We start from the raw sequence: 21646 nt of genomic DNA on the forward strand, positions 1-21646 counted from the left end.
GAGAGACGCCAGCGGCAGCGCTCGGGGTGGGAAATGCGCTCTGAAAGGAGAAACAGCCCTGGAGAAACAGCCCTGGAGAAATACCCCTGGAGAAACAGCCCTGGAGAAACAGCCCTGGAGAAAAACCCCCGGAGAAAAACCCCTGGAGAAAAACCCCTGGAGAAACAGCCCTGGAGAAACATCAGCACTTCCCAGAGGCCTCTTTCCAGCTTTTATCCGGATCTGGGCCAAACCTGGCTCCAGCTCCAACACCTTTCCTAAGCCCTCACAGCCATCTCCAGGTGATGCTGCCGTTCCCAAGTCAAAGCCCGAAGCTTACCCACCTCCAGCCTCAGGAAAATCCTGAATGGATGTTTTCCAACACAGCCTGCCCTGACGGAACACACAGGGAAAAATCACTTCCCTTGGAGGCGCAGCTCTGTTTACACAGAGAGTGGGAAGCCTTTTCCAGCAGCCCTCGCTCACATCCTGTGGAAGTGGCTGGGCTGGAAGCGGGCTGTGCCCAAAGCCAGCGCCTCCTGGAAGCCCTGGGAACAGAACTCCAGGGATCAGCCGCGTGCTGGGAACGCACAACCAGCCCATCCCCAGCTCGCACTCCAAACCTGCCGCCGCTGGCACTCCCGGCAGATGTGCACACTGCTGCATGCCTTACGTTTCCTGGGATTAAGGATGGGATGAGCACTGCATCCCAGCTCTCCAGAAGGTGATGCAGAGGCTGAAATCCCCAAATCAAAGGTCACACACATTCAGCAGTGGGAATAAACCAACCCCACCTTCATTCCAAGCCCAGGCAGGGCAGGAACACGTGTCCTGTGGGTGAGCTTCCTTCAGGGGCTGCTCCTGCAGCCAAATGCAGTGAAAAACGGAGTCCCAGGCAATAAACTCAAAATAAAATTCAAAATCGTACACGCTGCCTGTAAAAACCCGTGAGAGAAAATGATAAAACCGTCCAGAGCCTTTCCAAATCCGAGAGCTTCACCTGCCACCCTGGGACAGCAATGCTGCCTGGGTGGAGTCACCTGTCAGGGAAAACTCCAGGGAGCACAGCAGGAAAAACATGCACAAACATCCCTGCTATGCCAAAACAACCATGGGATGTGGCTCTGCCGCCACCTGAGCACGGAGACACACAGCTCCCGGAGAACAGGATGGAATCCAACGTGACGGAACAGCACCGTGTGCGAGACAGGCACCACCCTGCCCTGGAAAAGTGTCCGGGTTGGACGGGGCTTGGAGAGACCTGGGATAGGGGAAAATGTCCCTGCCCACGGCAGGGATGGTCTGTAAAGCCCCTCCAACCCAAACCCCTCTGGATTCTATGAAACAGCTGGAATTCTGTCCAAGATTTTCCTCTCTTCTCTCCCGCTCGTGACACCAAGGAAACACCAAGCCCAGGGGGACATAACCCAAGGGGGAAATCCTGTTTTTCAGCCTTTCTCTGGCATCAGCGTAAGGAAAAGGAAGGAGAGATGGTGGTGGGAACACCCAGGAAATCTCCCACTCTGGCCCTTGATCTCCAGAAGGGCCCAGCCCCGGCTGCAGGGGCTATGTCGCGATATAAAACACTTTGTCAGGACAGCGCAGCATCGCCCCCGAGCCTCAGCTTCCCTGGGAGGCTCCGCTCGTGGGGAAAGGTCCTTCCCACCCAGGGCACGGATTTAGGTCAGCAGCTCCTCCAAGAGAATTCACTGCAATTCCCGTCCCTCTCAGCCAAGGGAAGAGTTCCAGCTGCTGACCCGAGCCGGCTCCCAACGATGATTAAAGCACAATCGGCATTCCCGGCCATCCCGGGGTTATCTCCCATCCCCGTTCCACACACGAGCATTCCCCTTTTGTTCCTGCACCGAGCGTTCCTCGGAGATCAGCCCATTAAACACCCCGGCTCCTCCTGCCCCGCTGCAAAACGCGAGTGGAAACCGCGAGTGGAGAATCCGAGAGGTTCGGGAGGATGAGCTAATCCTCCTGCCGAGCCCTGCAGCGGCTGCTCAGCCCAGCCCCGCCGTGCCAACAACAGATTCCTTGGGGAACGCCGTTCCCAAAGCCCCGAGCGCACACAATGGGGCAGCGACACCCCAAAACCCCGAGCTGGGCACCCCGGCTGCTCCCAGGACCGAAATCGAGGGATTCACACACACACAGACACACAGGGACCCAGGGGAGATGCGGATTCGCACAGAGAACAAGCGCAGACTGAGCCTCACCTTTGTTTTCACACATACCCAAGGCGAGCTGAGGTTTTGGGGACACCCCCAGCCATGTCTGCCCCCCAAAGAGCCGTGCCTCCCCCCCTAAAAACCATATTTCCCCAAACAAAGCCATGTTTCCCCCCAAAAAAGCTGTTTTCTCCCCTTAAATGCCCTATTTTCTCCCCAAAAAAGCCATTTTCACTCCCACCGCCAGCCTGTGTCCTGGCACTACCCCATGCCAGCACTGAATTTTGGGGAAACAGGGCTTTTCGGGGAAAAATGGGACTTTTTTTTCCTCTTTTTTTGGGGGGGCGGGAGGGGAGAATATGGCGCTTTTTTTTAATATGTTTTTTAGGGGGCAAACGTGCCTTTTGGAGGGGAGAAACATGGCAATTTTGGGGAAATCATGGCTTTTAGGGAGGAAAACAGAGATCGTATGAGAGAAGGACGGCTTTTGGGGGAAAACACGAGGTTTTCTGGGGAAACACGGCTTTTAGGGAGAACATTTGGCTTTTCTGGGGAAACAGGTTTTTGGGGAAATGTCTTTTTTGCGGGGAAACATGGATTTTTTTGGAGGGGAAGAAACATTGTTTTAGGGGGGAAGCTTGGCTCTTTAGAAAGGGAACACGGCTTTTTTAGGGGCAAACAAAGCTTTCAGAGGGACAGGCTTTGCTTTCTCCCCGCCCTGAGGGAGCCCCCGGGGCCCCCTTCCCCTCGAACCCCGGAGCTGGGAAGGGGCTTCCCCCCGCCCAGAAAGGGCTACAACCCCTTTACAACTCCCTGCCCTCTGCAGCGACCCCCAAACCGCTGGGAGGAGCTGGGACAGGGGCTCCCCTCACCCTCCACCCTCAAATGTGGCCCCCTCCACAGCAGGCCTGTCCCGCCCCGAGGGGCCCGTCCCGCCGCTCCGCTCCCCGGGGAAGGGCCCCGCCCGGGGAAGCCGCACGGCGGGGTCGCTCTCACCTGCCGCCGGGCCGAGCCGGGCCGGGCCGGGCCCTCAGGGCTGCGGGCGGCGGGGCCGCTGCGTCGCCCAGGTGACGGCTCCGACCGGCGCCGCCATCTTCCCTCCCCGCCCTCCCGCCGCTGCCCCGGCCGCGCCGGCCGCGCACTGCGCAGGCGCGGGGCCGCTCCCCGGCATCACGTGACGCCGGGGATGGGTGGTGTTCTGCTGCCGCCATGATGAGAAGGTCAAGCCCTCGCTCCATGGCGCAGTCCTGGGGCCGCCATTTCTCGGTGTTGCTGCCGCCATGTTGGGGAGGTCGGCGCTGAGGCGAAGGTGCCAGGGCGGGTCCCGCTCCTTGTCCCGCTCCCTCCTGGTTTCCCTTCCTCACCCACAGCCCCGGGAGGCACGGCTGGGGCACGGGGACCCGCTCTGCCTGCAGCGGTGCCCCTCAGCACCTGCTGCAGCCCCGCCATGTCCCTGCGTTTCCCTCAGGGAGCTGGAGCCTGTGAGGGCTCAGCAGGAAGGTGGGGTGTGACCCGTTCCTGGAGGGCTGTGGTGCCTCTCTTCCCATGGAGGTGAGGAAAAGAGGGAGTGGAGCCCATTCCATGGGGCAGCATCCCTGTGCGGGGCTGTGCTTTGGCATCGGATGTGGCTGGCGGGTTGTGTGGGGACATTATTCTCATATACGTGTTGAATAAACATAATCACTGCCGCCCTTCCCACAGAGCCACATCCCGCATGGAGGAGCCTGCTCAGCCTGTGCCCGTGCCCTGACCGAGGGGATGCTCCAGAAGCCTCACGGAGAGCCTGGATTGCCGGGGAGAAACCACGGGATGTGTCCCAGGTGCTTTGTGGAGGGCTGGGGTAACCTGGGGGGAGCCGTGGGGTTTGTCCTCCAGCAGGTGAGAACTCTTGGGTTGTGACACAGCCATCACTGCTGCGGTCCCAATGGATCCCACCGAGATTTTTGGGATGCTCGGGGTCAAACATGGCTGGGAAGGGGATTTCTTACAGCAGGATGGAAGGAAACGTCCAAGAGAACGCCGCTGGAAGGGATCGAGCCAACCATGCCAGGCACAAACTCGGCTCCTGTTACCTTCTGGAAAAATCCCAGAGGATGGGCAGACACAGCCCCAGGCTGCTTCAAGTTTTCCTCCATGGGCAGCATTCCCAAAGAGAGAAAACGCCATCTCTCGCCCCACTGAGCTGCCAAAAAGAGCTGAAATCCAAGGATTTAATGCTCCCAAAGCACTGCACAACCCCCAGATCCTCTCCAACATTTCCACCTTGGATGAACAGCCCCCCAAAATCCACCTGGAGGGGTGTCCGGGGGTTTCCTGCCCAGATTTTGGGCTTAGCAGAGGAGTGGGAGACTCAGGGTGAGGGCAGACCACAGGGATCAGGAATTATTTTAGCTGGAGGTTTATTGTGATATTTTTTAGGAGTATAGTCGCCATCTGCCGGCAAACTCTGGCTCTTGGGTGGGAATTTGGGGGAAAAGTTAAGGATTTAAGGGCAGGTTCTGTAGCTCCCTGTGTGAAAATTTGGGTTTTATTAGGATTAGGACAGTTAATTTTTGAGCAAGGAAGAGGAAATGTTAATCCCACCCAAAAACTTTTGTATGGCTCAGAGCTCAAAACATTGGAGTGGTGAATATCTTGGATATGAATGAGAAAGGTTTAAGAAATTACGGGATCTTGGGGAATTTTTGATGTTTCTGAAGGCTGGAGCTTATCCTTGTGCTCTGAAAGAGCAGCTTTGGGCTTAAATAGAGAGGCAGAAATTGGAGGATGGACACCTGGATTTCTGCAGGAGGGACCAGAGGTTGGATTGGTGGCTGAAATAGCCTAAATTTGGGGAGAGATTTGTCCAATAACCCAAAACTGGGGGAAGACGCCTCAAAATTAAGAGGAAACAACCTAAAACTAAGAGAAGAGACACAAAAATCACGGGAAAACAAAACTATAGAAAAACAAACCAAAAAAAATACTCCAAAATTAAGAGAAAACACCACAAAACCAAGGAAAAACACCTCAAAATTAAGGGAAAACTCCTCACAATTGTGGGAATACACACAACAATTAAAGGCAAAGACGTCAAAACGAAAACACGCCCAAACGAAGGGAAAACAGCTCAAAATTTAAGTAAAAAGCCTCAACAGCGAAACACCTGCCCTGAGCCTGGTCCTCCGGGCCGCCAGGGGGCGCCGCGGCCCCGCCGCCGCTTCCCGCCCTTCCCGCGCGCTGCGCGTGCGTTGCCGGGCGCGGGCCGGCGGGCAGCGCGCGCATGCGCGGGGCGCGGGCCCGGCGGCGGACGGGAATTAAAATGGAAGATGAGGAGGTCGCGGAGAGCTGGGAGGAGGCGGCCGACAGCGGGGTGAGGGCGGCGGCGCAGGGCCGCGCGGCTGGCTGGGGGCGCCGGGGGGGCGCGGGCGGGGGCGCGGCGCTGCCTGAGGAGGCGGCGGGACGCGTCCGGCGGCGCGGCCGCCCCGCGGCGCTGCTAGGCCTCTTAAAGGGACCGCGGCCTCGCTCGGCGTGGGGAGACTGCGGGCCGCCCCCAGCCCCGCTGCTCGCCCCTTTTTCGGTCCCACATCAGGTCCTTCCTTGGAGCAGCTCCTTGCCCGTTCTCCGTGTGCTCCTCGGCGTGCGAACCGCAGCTGGGCTCGGCAGGGCTGCGGCAGCGGGGGCTCAGCGGGGTCGCGGCCCAGCCCCGCCCCGCACAAGGCTCCGGTGCCCGGGGGGGTGAAGCAGGACGGGGAGGGCGGCGAGCAGAGCCAAAATGTGCGTGGTGGTGATCCCTGCGGGGCTCTGGGGACAGAGCGGGGCTGCGGGCGAGCACCCGAACGCCTTTTCCCCCTTGATCGGAGCGTGCTCGGGCAGAACGGGGAGAGTCCGAGCTGGGTCCCCGCTCTAAGAGCGGCTCAGGAGCTGGAATTGGCATCGTGTCTGTCACGCTGAGAGACCCCGAGGATTTGTGTGTGCTGTGCTTGCAAATACAGGGACTGTTTTAGCAGGAGTGTGGGCGGGTGCTCTGCGGGGTGTTCGCAGGGAAAGGAAACTCCGCCAGGAAAACTCTGCTTTTAATGAGTTCCTCGGGCTCCTTGAGGATCAGAGGGCAGAAGGAGCTCCGGACAGGGCTGAGGATTCTGAACGGGACTGTGGGCAAGGGATTGGATTACACCTGGCCAGAGCCAGGGGAGCAAAACAGAGCCTTGTAACTCAATGCCCGAGAGGGGCCAGTGCCAGGCTGGCAGCGGAGCCGGGGGCTGTGCCCAGCCTCGTGCCCGGCGTCGCAGTTAATTCCAGCACTCTGAAACCGCTCCATGAAGGGACACGGCTGGAGCCTCGGGACCTGATGACTGTGGCCTTGAGTAATGGTTTAAAATGGTTCTGCTGCTCCAGTCCTGCCGTGGAGCATCGTCCCAGTTTGTCCTTCCTGCTGGTACCTCTCAGGTGCTTTTCCTTAGAAGGAAACATCTCTGTCACTTATCCTTTCTCACGCTCTTTTCCAGTCCAGTCTGCTGGGAATTCGTGCTCATAACCTCAGTAGTGCTGGTGAGCAGGGAGATTCCCTGGGGAATCACAGAATTGATTGGAAAAGCCCTCCAGGATCATCGAGTGCTCAGTGCCCACCTTGTGCCACATCCAGCCCTTCCTTGGACACCTCCAGGGATGGGCACTCCAAACCTCCCTGGGCAGCCCCTGCCAAGGCCTGAGCTCCCTTTCCATGGGGAAATTCCTCTGATATTCACCCTGAGCCTTCCCTGGCCCAGCCTGAGGCCGTTCCCTCTTCTCCTGTCCCTGGGAGCAGATCCCAAATCCCCCCGGCTGTCAGGGAGTTGTGCAGAGCCAGAAATTCCCCCTGAGCCTCCTTTGCTCCAGGCTGAGCCCCTTCCCAGCTCCCTCAGCCTCTCCCTGTAGGCCTGGCAGGAGGAGCAGCTGCTGTTGCAGTTGTTGGGCTCTGGATGCCTGTGGGAGCAGTTGGAGGGGCGTGGGAGCTGAGCTGCTTGTGCAGGGTGGGAGAGGGGGCAGGAGTGGGGGATTTCACTCCATGCCTGGCAGGAAGGAGCCCTGGGGCTGCTGGTGGTGCCTGCAGAGGGTGGGATGCTGGGCAGGATACAGCACAGGAAAGCCCAGCCTCCTCTTGTCCTATGGTTCTTGTGGTCCTGATGGATTCTGGTGCAGCTGGGGACATTCCAGTGCCCCAAAGTCACAGCTACAGGAGGCAGGACACGTTCTCAGTGTCCCAGCATGTACCTGTTCAGTATTCCTCCCACAGGGTTCTCCTTGGGAAAGCAAATACACCAGATTTTTAGTTCTGGGGATTTTTGTTTGTAGTTTCTGGTGAGGGTGAAAACTTCTGCTCAAGGCCTTAGGGATGGTTTGTCAGCAAGAGGCAGCTCTGGGCTGAGCAGAGATCCCGTGGCCTCGTAATTAAAATCCATTTCACTTCTCTGTTGCAGCTCTCCCAAATCAGGCACTAGGAAAATCTCATTAGGTTGAAGAAAACCCCCAAAAAACCTGACACATCTGCTTGGGTTTGGTCACTCAAGGAGCTGTAAAACAAATCCTCCAGTGCTTGTTTAGGTGTTCAACACGGCCTCTGTTTGCCTCTTGGTTTTGTGCCATCAGAATTGCCCTGAAAACGGAGCAGCTCCTTGGGAATGTGCCACCCCTGAGTGACCACCACGGTGCCCCCTGTTCTGGCAGTGTCCCCTCTCCCAGGGATCCCGGGGCCACGGGGTGCAGCAGAGCTCTGTGGGGGCTCTGGACCCCTGTCACCTCCCTGGTGTCTCATTAGAGCCCAGGAGTGTCTGTGGGATGGGGAGGTTTTGCTTGTCTGGGATTAGGGATGGAAAACCAGGGTGTGAGTAACATGTGAGCTGTCTGAGTTTGGAGTAAGGGCTTCAAAGGCCAGTCTGGGGCAGAATGCACACATGTGCCTTCATTCCTGGTTTGTTTTTCTGTTGTGTGGCCCAGCTAGAAATCACAAATGAGAGGTCAGTTGGTGACACTCAGGTCTGTTTACCTGGTTAAAGCAGTAATTAAAGGTTAGGTGGGAAGCTGGGCTCCAGAACTGGAGTGTGTCCATGGTCAGGGGTGATCCTCAGCTTGGAATCGGTGCTCGATAGATGGACTCATTGGTTACTCCTTTGCCAACTGAAATGTGAGTGTGTCAGAGCCTTAAGAGTTGATTTCAGGTCAGAATCTCTTTCAGCTTCATCCCAAGGGGAGAGACAGCTCTGTTCTCTGCCCTGTGGGAAGGGCTGGAGCTGTGCCAGGGGGGTTTAGGTTGGAGAGCAGGAAAGGCTCTTCCCCCAGAGGTGCTGGCACTGCCCAGGCTCCCCAGGGAATGGGCACGGCCCCAAGGCTGCCAGAGCTCCAGCAGGGTTTGGACAGGGTGGGGTTGTTGGGGTGTCTGTGCAGGGCCAGGGGCTGGACTCTGATCCCTGGGGGTCCCTGCAGCTCAAACATTACTCTGGCAATCCAAAACAGGTTAAAAAAATCATGGAATTAATCTCCTTGTGTGTCTTTTTGCCCCTGGAGTCTGCAGATTCCCAGCTGTGCCTCAGCAGTGCCCCCAGGAAGGGAGAACCTGCCCCATGCCCCAGTTGGGCCACTCCAGGAGGATGGGAGCAGCCAAAGGCTGGCCATGGACTTTGTCCCTGCCTGGGGGTTGTGTCACAGCGCTCAGGGAGCACAGGTCACCTGAGGTGGCACCTGTCTGTCACCTCAGTGAACCTGTGAGGCTCAGGTGGGTGTCACCTGCCAGCTCCAGGTCACCAGATCTGAGTGTTTCAGCTCCTGTCACTGGGAGCTGCTGAATGGGAGTGAAGTCCAGCAGAGGCAGAAGGGAAATGTTTCGGAGTGTGACGCTGTGACCTCCCTCTGCTAATGACTGCTGTGGTGACAGTAACGAGCTTGGGGTGTGCAGGAGCTGTGTCCACAAGGAAAAGTGGGTTTTGGTGTCAGGGCTGGGAGGGTCACAGAATCCCAGAATGGTTTGGGTTGCTCATTCCACGTCCTGCCAGGGGCAGGGACACTTTCCATTATCCCAGGCTGCTCCAGGCCCTGTCCAGCCTGGCCTTGGGCACTTCCAGGGATCCAGGAACAGCCACAGCTTCTCTGGGCACCCTGTGCTGGGGCAGCTCTGCAGGTGGGGTCTCACCTGGGCAGGGCAGAGGGGCAGGATCCCTCCTCTCCTGCTGCCATCCTGCTGGGATCAGCCCAGGATGGATTTGGACTTCCCACACCAAAAAGATTCTGGGCAAACCTTTGCAGCATTCTGGTTTTGCTTGGCAATGTGCCCCCGTCCCATGGGGGTTCTACAGGGCCTCCCCCCACTGAAGGACACGTTCCTGGGGTGCTGAGGGTCTCCAGCTCACCAGGAACACCCCCAAGGTAGCAGCTTTATGGCTGGGCTGGCTTTTAGGGTGGCTTTTAGGATGCCAGGCCATGGGAATGTGGGATCTGAGCAGCCCCTCCGTGTCTGCATTCAGGGGTGGGTTGTGGATCCTGTTTCCTTCAGGGTAGGGGGAGGAAGGATGGCGGTGCTGGGGCTGGAGCTCAGTTTCCATGACGTCCTTGTCCACAAACGCAGCCTAAATGTCAGAGAACAGAGTCTCCTTCAGGCTGTTTGTTTGGGTGCTGTTTGGCATCCACAAATAATAGCCCTAAAAATAGGTGAGTGACATTCCTTGCTAATCTCTGGGGAGGGGGTTTTGTGCAGGGATGTGAACCAGGTTTAGTTTTTGGAGATGGGTTTGTTGGGAAGGGGGAGCTGGAAGAGCCCCTCAGGTGATGAATGGCTGGGGTTTGTCCACAGTGACCTGTCCAGGTCCTCGGATGCCAAATCCAGCTGCCTCTGCAGACAGCTCATGCCTGTGGTGCTTGTAGTGCCTCTGGCACTTGCCCTCCAAGTCAGTTCCTAATTTTACCTCCTTACCCAGCCAGTGACAGCGTGACACAGCAGAGGAGAGGGAATGACATCAGCAGACGGATGGATCAGTGCAGAGCGGCAGCAGGGATTTGATTTTAATTAAAAATGAGCGGTGCCAAGGTGATTCTGCTTTTAAATTGGTGGAGTGATCCCTGTCACGAGCTGTGAGGCTGCTCAAGGCTGGGGCTGTCTCTGCACGTGGTGTTTGAGCCCTCCATTCCTACAATTCCAAACATCCTGGTAATAAACACTGAGCTTCCTGGAAAACGCAGCGCCAGCCCCTGTGTTTGAAAGAGAACACAACTTCTGACACCCTGAGTGCTGTGTGAGGAGGGGAGCTGCTTTTGGCCATCTATTTCAACACAAAAGGAGACTTTTTCTACCCAAAAGTCCAGTGGATGTCTGGAGGCAGCTGGAATCCCCTCAGCAGGAATTCTGTGGATGCTGCAGGACTGACAGTTGTTGGGATGGGTGGGAGGGGTTGGTTTATGTTATTCTGCCAAGATCCCTGCATGTGGAGGATGTTCTGCACAGAGCACAGTGCTTCCATCAGCTGCTGAGGCTGGAATTCAGGGAATGTTTTAGCTGCTCCTGGCTTTGCTCCTCGTGCCAGCCTGGTGTGGGCACAGGCAGGGGCTGGCAAAACTGAAAATGTGTTTTCAAGACCACGATGTCACCTGAGCTGGCTCAGCGAGGAGACAACCCCTTCCCCTGAGCTGGGCTTCCATTGTTCACCACCAGCTGCTCCACAGCATCTCCATCCTCGCTGGCTGTCCTGCAGCCCGTTCCCGTGCCTCTCTCAGAGGGCAGGAGGCAGCTCAGACACGTTTTCCTCCCTCCTGAGCAGCGCTGGACTCCTTCCCAGGCCCCTTGAAGAGGAAGGAAGCTGCAGGTGTTTGCCCTCCCCAGGAGGCTCTGGCTGAGACCTGCCTTGTGAAGCTCTGCCTGGTTTTGTTACCTCCCAGGACAGGGCTGGGCAGGAAACTCAACCTCCCACCCACCTTTTATCTTCCTGAAATGATTTATTCCCTCCAAGGTGGAGGCTGCATGACCAACATCCAGCACTGTGGTTTGGCATCTTGTAGTGACTTGTGCTCCTTCCCTGCTCACAGGGGCAGGGAATTTCTGTCTAAACCCATTCCCTTCCTGAGCTGTGCCTGCTCTGTTTCCTCATGGAAAACATGGGGAAAAAACCATGGGAAGCGTGGGGAAGCAGCCAGGCCTCAAAGCAGAGCAGCTGCCTCCTGCCAGAAGTTTGGAATTTCTTTCTGTGGTGCCAGTTACCAGCTGCCTAAACTGGGACACTCTCAGGTAGCATTCCCCCCTCTTCCTTGATGATTAAATCAAACACAAAAAGCTGTTTCGGAGAGGATCTAAAACTCGCAGTGGGCTTGGGGCAGGTCAGCCACAGGAGGGTTGAGACCTGCCTTGGTTCTCCTTAGCCGAGATTCTCTGCGTAACCGCTCCGGTTGCGACACCGGCCACCTTTGCTGAGCTGGATCCCAGCCTCGGGCAGAGGCTGACAACGCTCAAAGCCCGGCTTTGTCAGCGATGAACGCGTCCCTCCGCGCTGGGTGCCGCGGCAGCAGCGTGTGGAGCGGCAGGGAGCAGCACAGGGAGGATCCCAGCCTGTGTGTGGGGCAGGGCAGGGATTTCTCCACGCAGGAATGTGGCCCTGCCAGCCAGCCCTGCCCGTGGGCTCGGCTCCCCCCGGGAATATCGAGCTGGTGGATCGCTGGAATGGCGCCTGAGGATGGCCCCGGCCGCTGCTCCCGTGCCCCGCAGGTTTGGCCTGGTCCCCAGCTGCATCTGGGAATGCCTTGCTGGGCAATCCCGTGGGGTTTCACCCTCAGAGGTGCTGTTCTGCCAGCTGAAGGGATTAAAGTGAGCGCCCCACGCCTTGCTCTGGGTGTATGCTCACCAAACACTCATTGCTTTTCTCATGGGTTATCCACGGTGGCTTTGCTTTTCCCTGCCTCTTGCTTCCCAGTCCATCCTCAGGTGGAATCACACTTCCCCCTTTACAGATCAGTGTTTGGGAGAGTGGAATTAAATGTGCGCCCAGACAGGCTCAAACTCCGACCTCCAAGCTGAGATTGGCCTTCATTTTATTAAAAACCTCGTGATTTTTACTTTTGTCTCCTTCTTTTCAAGGAAATAGACAGACGGTTGGAAAAGAAGCTGAAGATCACACAGAAGGAAAGGTAAAATCCTGATTTTCCTGAGGTGCTGTTGGACAGCTGGAGGCCTGGGGAGTGGGAACAGTGAGGAAAGAGCTTGGAACGGAGCAGGGTTGGAGTTGGGAAATAGGGAATCGCTGTCTCCGTGCCACTAGGTGTCCCTTGGGAGCCGTGCAGGGCAGCAGAGAGCTGCTGAGAGCTCCTCCAGGCTGGGTGCAGCAGAAAGAGACACTTCTCACTGGAATGGGTCAGTCAGGTAATGCCACTCTGAGACTGACTCGCTGTGTCTTGCATCAGGGAGAATTTCTTTTCCTGCTTCCTTTGGGTCTAGGCAAAGGCTGTGTTATTTTCTCCTGCTAGAAATGTTTTTAATCACTGCCGACAGGTCCTTTGTTGTTGGGGTTTTTTTTCCCCTCTTTGGTTATTGGAGAGTCATGGGGTTTGTCCTCTGGGAGTTCCAGGCAGAAAAGGGACTATAAAACCTTCAGATGGTGAGCTGGGGCCGAGGCTGGCTCCAAGCAGTGAAATGGCAGGCTGGCTGTCCTGCTGAGAGGAGCCCTGGAAATCCTTGCAGGGAATGAAATCAAGGTGCTTTCCCAACATCTTCAACTAGAAATGCTAAAATTAAAACTAAAACAGTGTCTGTTCCCTTTCCTTCAGTAGAGTCTAATGGTGTCAGACATAGCAGGGACTGATTTTCCATCCTGCTGTAGTTTAGAGTTACAGCTATGACGAGGTCTTTAATTATTCCTTAATCACTGGAGCACCCCGTGAGCGTGAGGAATTCACACACCAGGCAGAATTCCCCCGTGGAAAACAAGCACCAACCCCATGTTTTTGTTCCCAGCAGCAGAAAGTCCAAATCTCCTCCCAAAGTGCCGATTGTGATCCAGGACGACAGCCTTCCCGCGGGGCCCCCGCCCCAGATCCGCATCCTCAAGCGTCCCACGAGCAACGGCGTCCTCAGCAACCCCAACTCGGCCAGCCGCCCCGCCTTCCCCGTCAAATCGCTGGCGCAGCGCGAGGCCGAGTACGCCGAGGCCAGGAAACGCATCCTGGGCAGCGCCAGCCCCGAGGAGGAGCAGGAGAAGCCCATCCTGGACAGGTGAGAGCAGCCCCGTGGCTCCTGGGGGATTCCTGCCTGGCGCTGCCAGGGATGGGTGGGCTCCTTGGGGGGCACAGAGAGAGCCCCAGCCACGTGGGAGTGAGGGGAAGTGCCGTAAATCCTGGAATCACTGAGGCTGGAAAAGTCCTCTGGGATCACAGAGTCCAGCCACTGACTGGCACTGCTGTGTTTGCCACTGAACGTGTCCCCAGGTGCCACATCCGTGTGCCTTTGGGACACTTCCAGGGGTCCAGGCTTCTCTGGGTGACCTGTGCGAGGCCCTCACAGGGAGGAATTCCTTCCCAACATCCAGTCCATTCCTGCCCTCTGGCAGAGGGAATCTATTCCCCCTTGGCCTCTTGTCCAGAGTCCCTCTGTCTTTCCTGCTGGTCCCTTCAGGCACCGCAAGGCCACGGTTGGGTCACCCCAGAGATTCTCTGTTGTAGGCTGAGCAATCCCAGTCCCCTCAGCCTCAACTCCCAGCAGAGCTGCTCCATCCCCCTGATCACCCCAGCAGGCTCCTTCGGACTTGTTCCATGTCCCTCCTCCTGTGCTGGGGATCCCAGAGCACACCACAGCATTCCTGGGGTGCAGGGGTTTCCTGGAGGCACTGGGAACTGTACACCTCATTCCCTCCCCTGCTCCCCGTGTCCCCACAAGCCCAGCTGTGTCCCCATAGTCCCAGCTGTGTCCCCACAAGCCCAACTGTGCCCCTCTCCCCGCAGACCCCCGCGGATCTCGCAGCCTGAGGACACCAGGCAGCCCAACAACGTGATCCGGCAGCCGCTGGGCCCCGATGGCTCGCAGGGCTTCAAGCAGCGCAGATAGAGGCGGAGGCGCCGTTCCGCCGGCACGGACACACGGACCCGGGCCAGGGCACGTCCCGGGCTGATTTGCACTGTGACCCTTTTTTTTGCTCTGCCCACTGTGACCTTGAGCCCCACGCACTGTGAGCTCCCCTCTGCACCCACTGTGAGCGGCGATCCCGGCAGGGCTGTCCCAGGGGGGACGGAGGGGCCGTGCCGGACCTGGCCGGGCGCGGGGAGTCGTGTGTGTCCCGCTCGGGTCGGAGCGAGCGCCAGCAATAACGTTTGTTGTACTCCAAACCTGGCATTTAAGGATAAAAAAAGAAAAAAAAAAAAAAAAAAAAATAAGATGGGAAGCCTCCCCAGCCACGCATGTTGTCGTCATCACTTCCAGAATGAGTTCTGTTTGCAAGGATTTTTAGGTTCTTTCATTTGGTTTTCTGTTTGTTTTCTGTATCTTGGATCGGCAGAGTGCATGGGAAGGGTTTGAGCCGTTCGTTTGAATCCAGAGAGGTAGCTGAGTGTTCCAGAGGGAATTCCAATGGATTTCCATGAATGTGATGGCTTGGGGAGGACAAGCTCACGCTCTCCTTCTCCATTTCCACTGCCATGGAAGCGAACTCCTGGATCCCCCCAGGTCCCTCGGAATTGGACCCAGTTCACATCTCGCTCCTGTTAAAGCTTGGCTCCGATTCCCTGCTGGCTTTGAAGAAAAGCTTAAAATCCATCTTTTTTGGGTTCTCTTGTACGTGGGGAGGAGGGAATGCAGAGGGACCCTGTGAAAATGCCTGCTGTCCTGCCATGGAGGGCTGGGCAATGAAGAACTGGGAGATGTGAGGAGGAGGAGGAGAGGCTCCGGCGCCGCTCCAGCCGTGCCACCGGGCAGTGGGATATCCCGAGGGCCCGGCCCCGGTGGCGCACGGACAGCACGAGCTCTCCTGGAACGGCAGAACCGGGAACCAGAGCAGCCTTGGGGAAAGCCTGGACGATCCCTCGGTGTCCCGGGAGGCAGCGAGGCCTCGGGGAAGGGATGGTCCTGCCCCGGCTCCCGGGAAGAGGACGGGGAGGCTGCTGCTCCCCAGGGACGGAGCCGAGGATCACTCGATATCAAGGGATTGGATGAACACTAAATGCTCTTCCTGGAGGGGCCAGAACCTGGAATTCCTGGTGGTTCCTGCCGGATTCTTCAAGGGGGAAGGAGCCAATCTTGCTGTGCACGGAAAGCCCCGTGCGGAAACGCGGCTGAAATCCCACAGAAACGGGAGAACGGAAACTACCTGTGTATCCAAGAGATCCGCCTGAACCTTCCTGAGCTGCTTTGGGCTGGGCTGCGATTCCCCAGGGATTCCCCCTGGGATCCCGCTGACTTTTGGGGGATCTCACCCACCCGCTCAGCCCGGGGGCCGGGATGAGCTCCGGGAGGGAGCCGGGAGGGAGAAGGACGTCAGCAATAACCGTAGTCACTGCGCCTTTCCTTAATTATTCCTACAACTAGCATCGAATAGCCAAAAACCTCCCCAAAATCCACCGGATTTCTGGTGTGGCCACACGGCTGCCTCCTCCGCGTCCGGCACCGAAATCCCCTTTTCCAGCACTGGAAAATCTCCTTCTCCCGGCCGTTCCTGCTGCGTCCCGGTGCCAGGACACATCCCGCCCGCGGGCAGGGCTCGGCGGTGTTCCTGTGGGAAGCGCCTTCATCCCGAGGAGGGGGAGGATGAAACCGCGTGTTTCCAACCTACCCCCCCGAAAAAAAACAAAAAAAACCACGTGCGCTGGAAAGAAAACGTTTTATAAATTGTATTTTAAATAAATGTCTTTAAACTTTTCACGGCGTTACGGCTCTCTCCTTTTATCCCCCTGTGCGCCAGGGGTGTAAAAATCCACCAGGAAGGTAAAATCTGGGAGCTTTTGCCCATAATTGTGCTGGTTTTAAGCAATATCAGGGGATTTTAACCCGTTTTTAGGGTGCTTGAGAGGTGTGAGGAGGGTGGGGAGATGTGGATCCCAAATGTGGATGTGAGCGCTGCTCCTCCCTGGAGGGGAACCAAGCAAATCAGTTAATTTAATTAATTAAATCTGATTGTTTTGTTGCTCCATGCTGGGCTCCCCCCTGGGTGTTGTGTTCCCCAACATCCACAGAAGGTGCTGGATAATCTTGGGGTGACAATTCCAAAAGCCCTGGCAGCTCCCACTGGAGCTGATGGGTTTTTTTTTAACTGGAATTCTGATGGTTTTTAACTATTTATTTATAGTATCCATAATGTAAACACATCGTATTAATATAAAATATAGAAACATTAATACAGTAATAATATACTATTATATATTATCTATATTATCTATATTGTAATATCTAGATAATTATATATAATATATTGTACAACCCAGTATATTTATATATATATACACACATATATAATAATAATTATATATAATATTATACAGCCCAGTATCATATTTATATATATATACACATATATAATAATAATTATATATAATATGATACAAACCAGTATCATATATATATGCACATATATATATAATAATTATATATAATATGATAAAACCCAGTATCATATATACACACACGCATATATATAATAATATTATAATATAATATGATACAACCCAGTATCATATATATATATATACACATATATATATAATAATAATTATATATAATATGATATAGCCCAGTATCATATATATGTATACACACACATATATTTTACATATCATACATATTTTATAGAACATGTAATGCTCTAACACATAGCACTGTAATATAAATAAATAGAAACAACAGACCCCACTATATGATTTATAAAGTTACTGATTTATCAAAGCCGTGAATTCCGGGGCTCGGCCCAGTTCCCGCAGGGTCCTCCCGCCCGCTAGGGGGCGCCATGGGTGCGGAAGCGCCTCTGGCTCCGGCGGGTCCCGCCCAGGCCCAGGCACCATCGAGGCTGCGGCCCGAGTGGCGGCGGGGCCGCGATGGCGGCGGCACCGGAGGAGTACGAATCGGTGCTGTGCGTGAAGCCGGCGGTGCTCGTGTACCGGGTACCGCCGCGGGCCTCCAACCGCGGCTACAGGTGGGGCCCGCGCCCGCCCGCGAGGTGTCAGCGCCTCCTAGCGTTGGGGGGGGGCTCTCCCTCTTCCTGTGGGCTTTGTGGGGAGTCCCTTCCTCATGAGGCTTGGGGGTTCCCGGGAGGCTTTGGGGTCTGTCCGTTCCCGTGGGAGAGCTGCCCCTCATGGAGAGCTGCCCCTCATGGAGAGCTGCCCCTCATGGAGAGCTGCCCCTCATGGAGAGCTGCCCCTCATGGGGTGTCTCAGCCCTCGTGTGGGAAATGGCGGTCCCCGTGGGAGAGCTGCCCCTCATGGAGAGCTGCCCCTCATGGGGTGTCTCAGCCCTCGTGTGGGAACTCCCGGCCCCCCGTGGGTTCTCTCGGGAGGTCTCTGTGCCCCCATCCCCACCCCACGCCAGGGTCTCCATCCCCCCGTGTGTTCTGGGGCCCCCACCGCCGCCTGTCCCTAACTCGGGCTGTGCAAACTCCGCGGAAAAGGAACCGAAACCTCCCTCGCAGCTCCTGCCCGCTCCCCGCCCCACGCCAGCGGCTGTTTTGGGCTGAAACCAGCCGATTTATGCCAAATGGCACCGTGGCTGCCCCGTTCCCCGGGCTGACGCTGCCCTTGGTGCCCCGCAGAGCCGCCGAGTGGCAGCTGGAGCAGCCGGCCTGGAGCGGCCGCCTGCGAGTCACGGCCAGGGGCAGCACGGCCTTCATCAAACTGGAGGACAAGAGCTCGGGTGAGGAGAGAAAAACCCGGGGCTCGGCGGGGAGCAGCGCTGCGGGGCCCAGCGCAGAGTTCGCCAGCGCGGAGTTTTACCCCTCGCTGTTTTCCAGGAGAGCTCTTTGCCCAGGCTCCCGTGGAGCAGTTCCCCGGGATCGCTGTGGAGGGTGTCACGGACTCCAGCAGATATTTTGTCATCCGCGTTGAGGATGGCAACGGTGGGTCCCTCACAGCCCCCTGAGAGCTCTCGCTGCTCCTGATTTCCGTGCTGGAATATTCCCTGCACGGGGAGGAGCTGCCTCCTTCCCACGGCTCTGAACAAAAACACTTGGGTTCGGCTGCTCAGCGTTGCGGGAGCATCCCCCTGCTGCCAGTTAATTAAAAAGCTGTTTGTGCTGAAGCTGGAGGTGCCTTTAGAGAAGGGAAGGCTCTGGGGTGACTTAATTGTGGCCTTCTTGTCCCTAAAGGGGCTCCAGGAGAGCTGGAGAGGGACTGGGGACAAGGGATGGAGGGACAGGACACAGGGAATGGCTCCCAGTGCCAGAGGGCAGGGATGGATGGGATTTTGGGCAGGAATTCCTCCCGGGGAGGGTGGGGAGGGGCTGGCACAGGAGCCCAGAGAAGCTGTGGCTGCCCCTGGATCCCTGGAAGTGCCCAGGGTTGGACAGGGCTTGGAGCAGCCTGGGGCAGTGGAAGGTGTTACCCTGGCAGGGGTAGGATGGGATGGGATTTACAGTCCTTCCAACCTAAACCGTGCTGGGATTCTGTGATCCCCGGTCCCGTGGCTCAGTCTCCAGTGTCCCAGCTCCCTCTGGAGGCAGCGCCAGGCACGGGGATGTGCAGGATGGAGCATCCTCCCTTCCCTCCTCCTCCTCCTCCTCCTCCTCCTCCTCTGCTGAGCATCCCAGCCCTGACTCCTCCTCCCTGCCCAGGCCGCCGGGCCTTCATCGGGGTCGGCTTTGTGGACAGAGGAGATGCCTTTGACTTCAACGTGGCTCTCCAGGACCACTTCAAGTGAGTTTGTGCCTCTCCCTGTGTCCTCTCAGCTCTGGCTTTTGGCAGTTCTCCTCCAGGAGTGGGGGAGAAGTGGGAGCTGGGGCAGGCAGGTGTGGTGGGAAGAGGAGGAAACTCGCAGCTCGTCCTCTCTCCAGTGATCAGTGATCAGCAGTGTCCCAAACTGGGCTTCCCAAGCCCAAATTCCCAGTCCAGATTCCCTAATTTATGTCCTCTGCTTCCTCTATCAGCTGTGAGTGGCTGCCCTGAGGGGCTGCTGGGAATGGTGGGGTTTGGGGATTTTGGGGTTTGGGGATTTTGGGGTTTTGGGGTTTTGGGGAAGGATGGACGTGGTGCCACCTGTGGGATCTGTGGGGCTCCAGCTGCCACTTCTGGGAATCATCCCCTGGCTGCTCCCTCAGGTGAGGTCTCGGCTCACAGCTCAGAGGGGATGATCCTGAGCAGGATTTATCTGTCTGGGGGAGCGTGGGCAGGCTGTGAGCTCTCCTTTTCCATGGATTTCATTCCCACAGGTGGGTGAGGCAGCAGAGCGAGCTGGCCCGGCAGGCCCAGGACCTGGAGCAGGGACCCAAACTGGATCTGGGCTTTAAGGAGGGGCAAACCATCAAACTCAACATCGCTGTGAGGGCCTTTCCCAGCTGATTGCAGCTTTTCCTTCGAGTGGCACCAGGAAGCAGCAGCTCCTCCCCGAAATCCCCGGGCATGGGCTCGGGGCAGAGCCCATCGGGATAACTCTGCCTGCAGGGCAGCCAAAACCAGGCTTGTGGGATCTGGGGGTAAAATCCACCCCTGCTGTGACCCCTTTGGATACACCAGCAATGAGGGGTTGCAGCAGTGCAGGATTTTATTCCCAAATCAATTTTCCTTCCAGGGTTTTCATGCTCTGGGTTTAAATGGGATCCCACCCAAACCTCCTGCTCTCCTTTCAGAACATGAAGAAAAAAGAAGGAGGGACAGGGAGCACCAGGCCACGTCCTGCAGGGCCTGGGGGCCTGAGCTTGCTCCCACCACCCCCTGGAGGAAAATCTGGCTCTGGGGAGCGGCCAGCTCCGTTCTCCACACCCAGCCAGCTCCCAGGAACCCCCATCACAGGTCTGCCCTCCCACAGAGCTCCTGAGGGGCTGCTGCATCCATCAGAGCGGGCAGAGACAGGGCAAAATGGGAATGAGAGTGGGAAATCACTGCTGGTGTTCTGTTTTGTCTCCTCCCGACTTTGTGACAGACTCCCTGTTGTCCTGGCCTCAGCCCGCTGCTCCTCCTGCTGCTGATGTCTGGGGAGACTTTGCCAAAGCTTCGGGGTGAGCAGGAGGGGGATTTGGGGGGATGTGGATGCCCCAAAACCGCTTGGTTTTGCTGGCAAACCCTGCTGGGGAGGGGGCACTGCTCCATCCAGTCCCAGCTTTGGGATTTGGGAATGCTGCTGGGGAGGGGGCACTGCTCCATCCAGTCCCAGCTTTGGGGTTTGGGAACGGCTCTGCCCCTGTGCTGCCAATTCCCTCAGTTTGGTCCACAGGCATTTCTTGCTCTGTTGCTCCAGGAGAGTTTTGGGCTGGTCCTGGGTGACCCATTTGCAGCCCAGTTTCCTCCCTGGATGCCTTTAGCATCTCCAAACACCGTTTTATCCCTGTTCTTCCCTCTCTCCAGGTCGGCTTCCAGCCAGGCTCAGGGGAGCACAGGCTGGGTTCAGTTCTGATCCTGACCTTGTTCTGCTTTTCCCCCACGGGGGTGCTGGGATCCTTGGGATTCCTTCAGGACCAAAGAAGCAGCCTCAGGACTCCTGCCCAGCTCCAAAATGCTGGGATCGGTGCTGGAAGGAAACAGCCACACGCCTTAAAACGCTGCACATGCAGGGCCTGGATCCTGGGAGAGCTGGAGCCTCCTCCTCCTCCTCTGGGGAAATCCCTCAGGTCCTTCCCTCTCCTGGATAAGGGGGGACAGCTCCGAGTCCCCTCAGAGGCTCCTCTGCCTTCTGCTCGTGCTTTTGGGCTGGATAAATCCTTCCCTGGGCGAGGAGCATCCTCCTGGAGCCGTCCCACCTCCCGGATCCACACAAACCTTTCCCTGCCAGGACGCCAAGCACCGCCTGGATTTATTTCTGAGCACTTAACCGGGATGTGGGGAGCCTGATCCTGGCCTTTCCATCCTGAAATTCCTCATTTCTTACTCTGGGAAGTTGGTTTTACTCCTCCTCTATTTTGAAGACACGATTTTTTACTCCTTTCCATGGACATTTTATTAAGGACAGAACAGAGTCGGGCTCTTGGACACCTCTGGGGTTGAGATTCCTCTTGAAACAAATAAATATTTTCTTACCTATTTATACTGAGGCTTTTCTGAGTACGAAATCCCACTTATTTTTATCCAACCCTTTGGATTTTCCTTCCCATTTCCAACTGGATGACGGGCATTTTGCTTTCAGAGCTTTCCCCTGGGGCTGGCAGCGAACCCAGGTGAGAATGTAACGCTTCCAAGTGAACAATAAAAATGCTTTTGATGCCAGATTGGAATTTTGGTTTTTTTTCTCCCCTGGGCGAGCTCGGATCGTCCAGGATGGGCTTTTGAGATTCCCATTCCTTGGCGGTGCCGAGGGAGTGGGATTGGACACGGAGCACAACAGAAGCTGTTGCTTAGCAGTGGTTTCTGTTGGGAAGGACGCCGGGAGGGGAAGGTTGGAGAAGAAATGA

The 21646-nt window shown here is 56.6% G+C and overlaps 3 protein-coding genes and 1 long non-coding RNA gene across 8 annotated transcripts in view; 3 read left to right on the plus strand and 1 right to left on the minus strand.

Moving 5' to 3' along the window:
- FBXO42 (F-box protein 42) overlaps positions 1–3276 on the minus strand; it is a 35419-nt gene extending 32143 nt beyond the window's left edge. The window contains exon 1 of one of the 2 annotated variants that reach the window (XM_086860435.1): positions 3150–3276. The gene's annotated coding sequence lies outside the window, so the exon portion shown is untranslated. The remainder of the gene's footprint in view (positions 1–3149) is intronic. The other variant, XM_086860436.1, reaches the window with a different exon arrangement.
- Positions 3277–3367: 91 nt separating this feature from the next.
- LOC111942783 (uncharacterized) lies at positions 3368–3973 on the plus strand. The gene is made up of 3 exons (XR_002870689.2): positions 3368–3462; positions 3622–3704; positions 3855–3973. It is a non-coding gene; the product is annotated as an uncharacterized LOC111942783 (long non-coding RNA).
- A 1421-nt stretch (positions 3974–5394) lies between these two features.
- SZRD1 (SUZ RNA binding domain containing 1) lies at positions 5395–15984 on the plus strand. Of its 4 annotated transcripts, none has more exons than XM_086860350.1 (4): positions 5395–5505; positions 12223–12272; positions 13099–13353; positions 14079–15984. In XM_086860350.1, exons 1-4 carry the CDS (start codon positions 5416–5418, stop codon positions 14179–14181), a joined length of 498 nt encoding a protein of 165 aa, XP_086716476.1. In that variant the 5' UTR covers positions 5395–5415; the 3' UTR covers positions 14182–15984. The 4 variants fall into 4 exon arrangements, with proteins under 4 accessions (XP_086716476.1, XP_086716475.1, XP_023796038.1 ...); XM_086860349.1 differs by having other exon boundaries at positions 5408–5505; positions 13096–13353; XM_023940270.2 differs by lacking the exon at positions 5395–5505 and adding an exon at positions 6295–11853 and having other exon boundaries at positions 13096–13353.
- A 1088-nt stretch (positions 15985–17072) lies between these two features.
- NECAP2 (NECAP endocytosis associated 2) lies at positions 17073–21461 on the plus strand. The gene is made up of 8 exons (XM_086860347.1): positions 17073–17251; positions 17864–17964; positions 18062–18166; positions 18881–18962; positions 19475–19583; positions 19892–20054; positions 20185–20260; positions 20607–21461. The coding sequence occupies exons 1-8, from the start codon at positions 17154–17156 to the stop codon at positions 20653–20655; spliced, it is 783 nt and encodes a 260-aa protein (XP_086716473.1). The 5' UTR covers positions 17073–17153; the 3' UTR covers positions 20656–21461.
- The last annotated feature ends 185 nt before the right edge of the window (positions 21462–21646 follow it).

This window comes from Cyanistes caeruleus, chromosome 22 (assembly GCF_971803275.1).
Source record: "Cyanistes caeruleus chromosome 22, bCyaCae1.hap1.1, whole genome shotgun sequence".
Taxonomy (NCBI): domain Eukaryota; kingdom Metazoa; phylum Chordata; class Aves; order Passeriformes; family Paridae; genus Cyanistes; species Cyanistes caeruleus.

Excerpts from the sequence above, each read along its gene's own strand:
- SZRD1 (XM_023940270.2), top strand. The coding sequence starts at position 11,620 with ATGAACGCGTCCCTCCGCGCTGGGTGCCGCGGCAGCAGCGTGTGGAGC. Across the intron at positions 11,854-12,222 it reads GCTGCTCCCGTGCCCCGCAG|GAAATAGACAGACGGTTGGA; the intron begins GTTTGGCCTGGT and ends CTTCTTTTCAAG. Across the intron at positions 13,354-14,078 it reads GAGAAGCCCATCCTGGACAG|ACCCCCGCGGATCTCGCAGC; the intron begins GTGAGAGCAGCC and ends CTCTCCCCGCAG.
- NECAP2 (XM_086860347.1), top strand. The coding sequence starts at position 17,154 with ATGGCGGCGGCACCGGAGGAGTACGAATCGGTGCTGTGCGTGAAGCCG. Across the intron at positions 17,252-17,863 it reads GCCTCCAACCGCGGCTACAG|AGCCGCCGAGTGGCAGCTGG; the intron begins GTGGGGCCCGCG and ends GGTGCCCCGCAG. Across the intron at positions 20,055-20,184 it reads CCCAGGAACCCCCATCACAG|ACTCCCTGTTGTCCTGGCCT; the intron begins GTCTGCCCTCCC and ends ACTTTGTGACAG.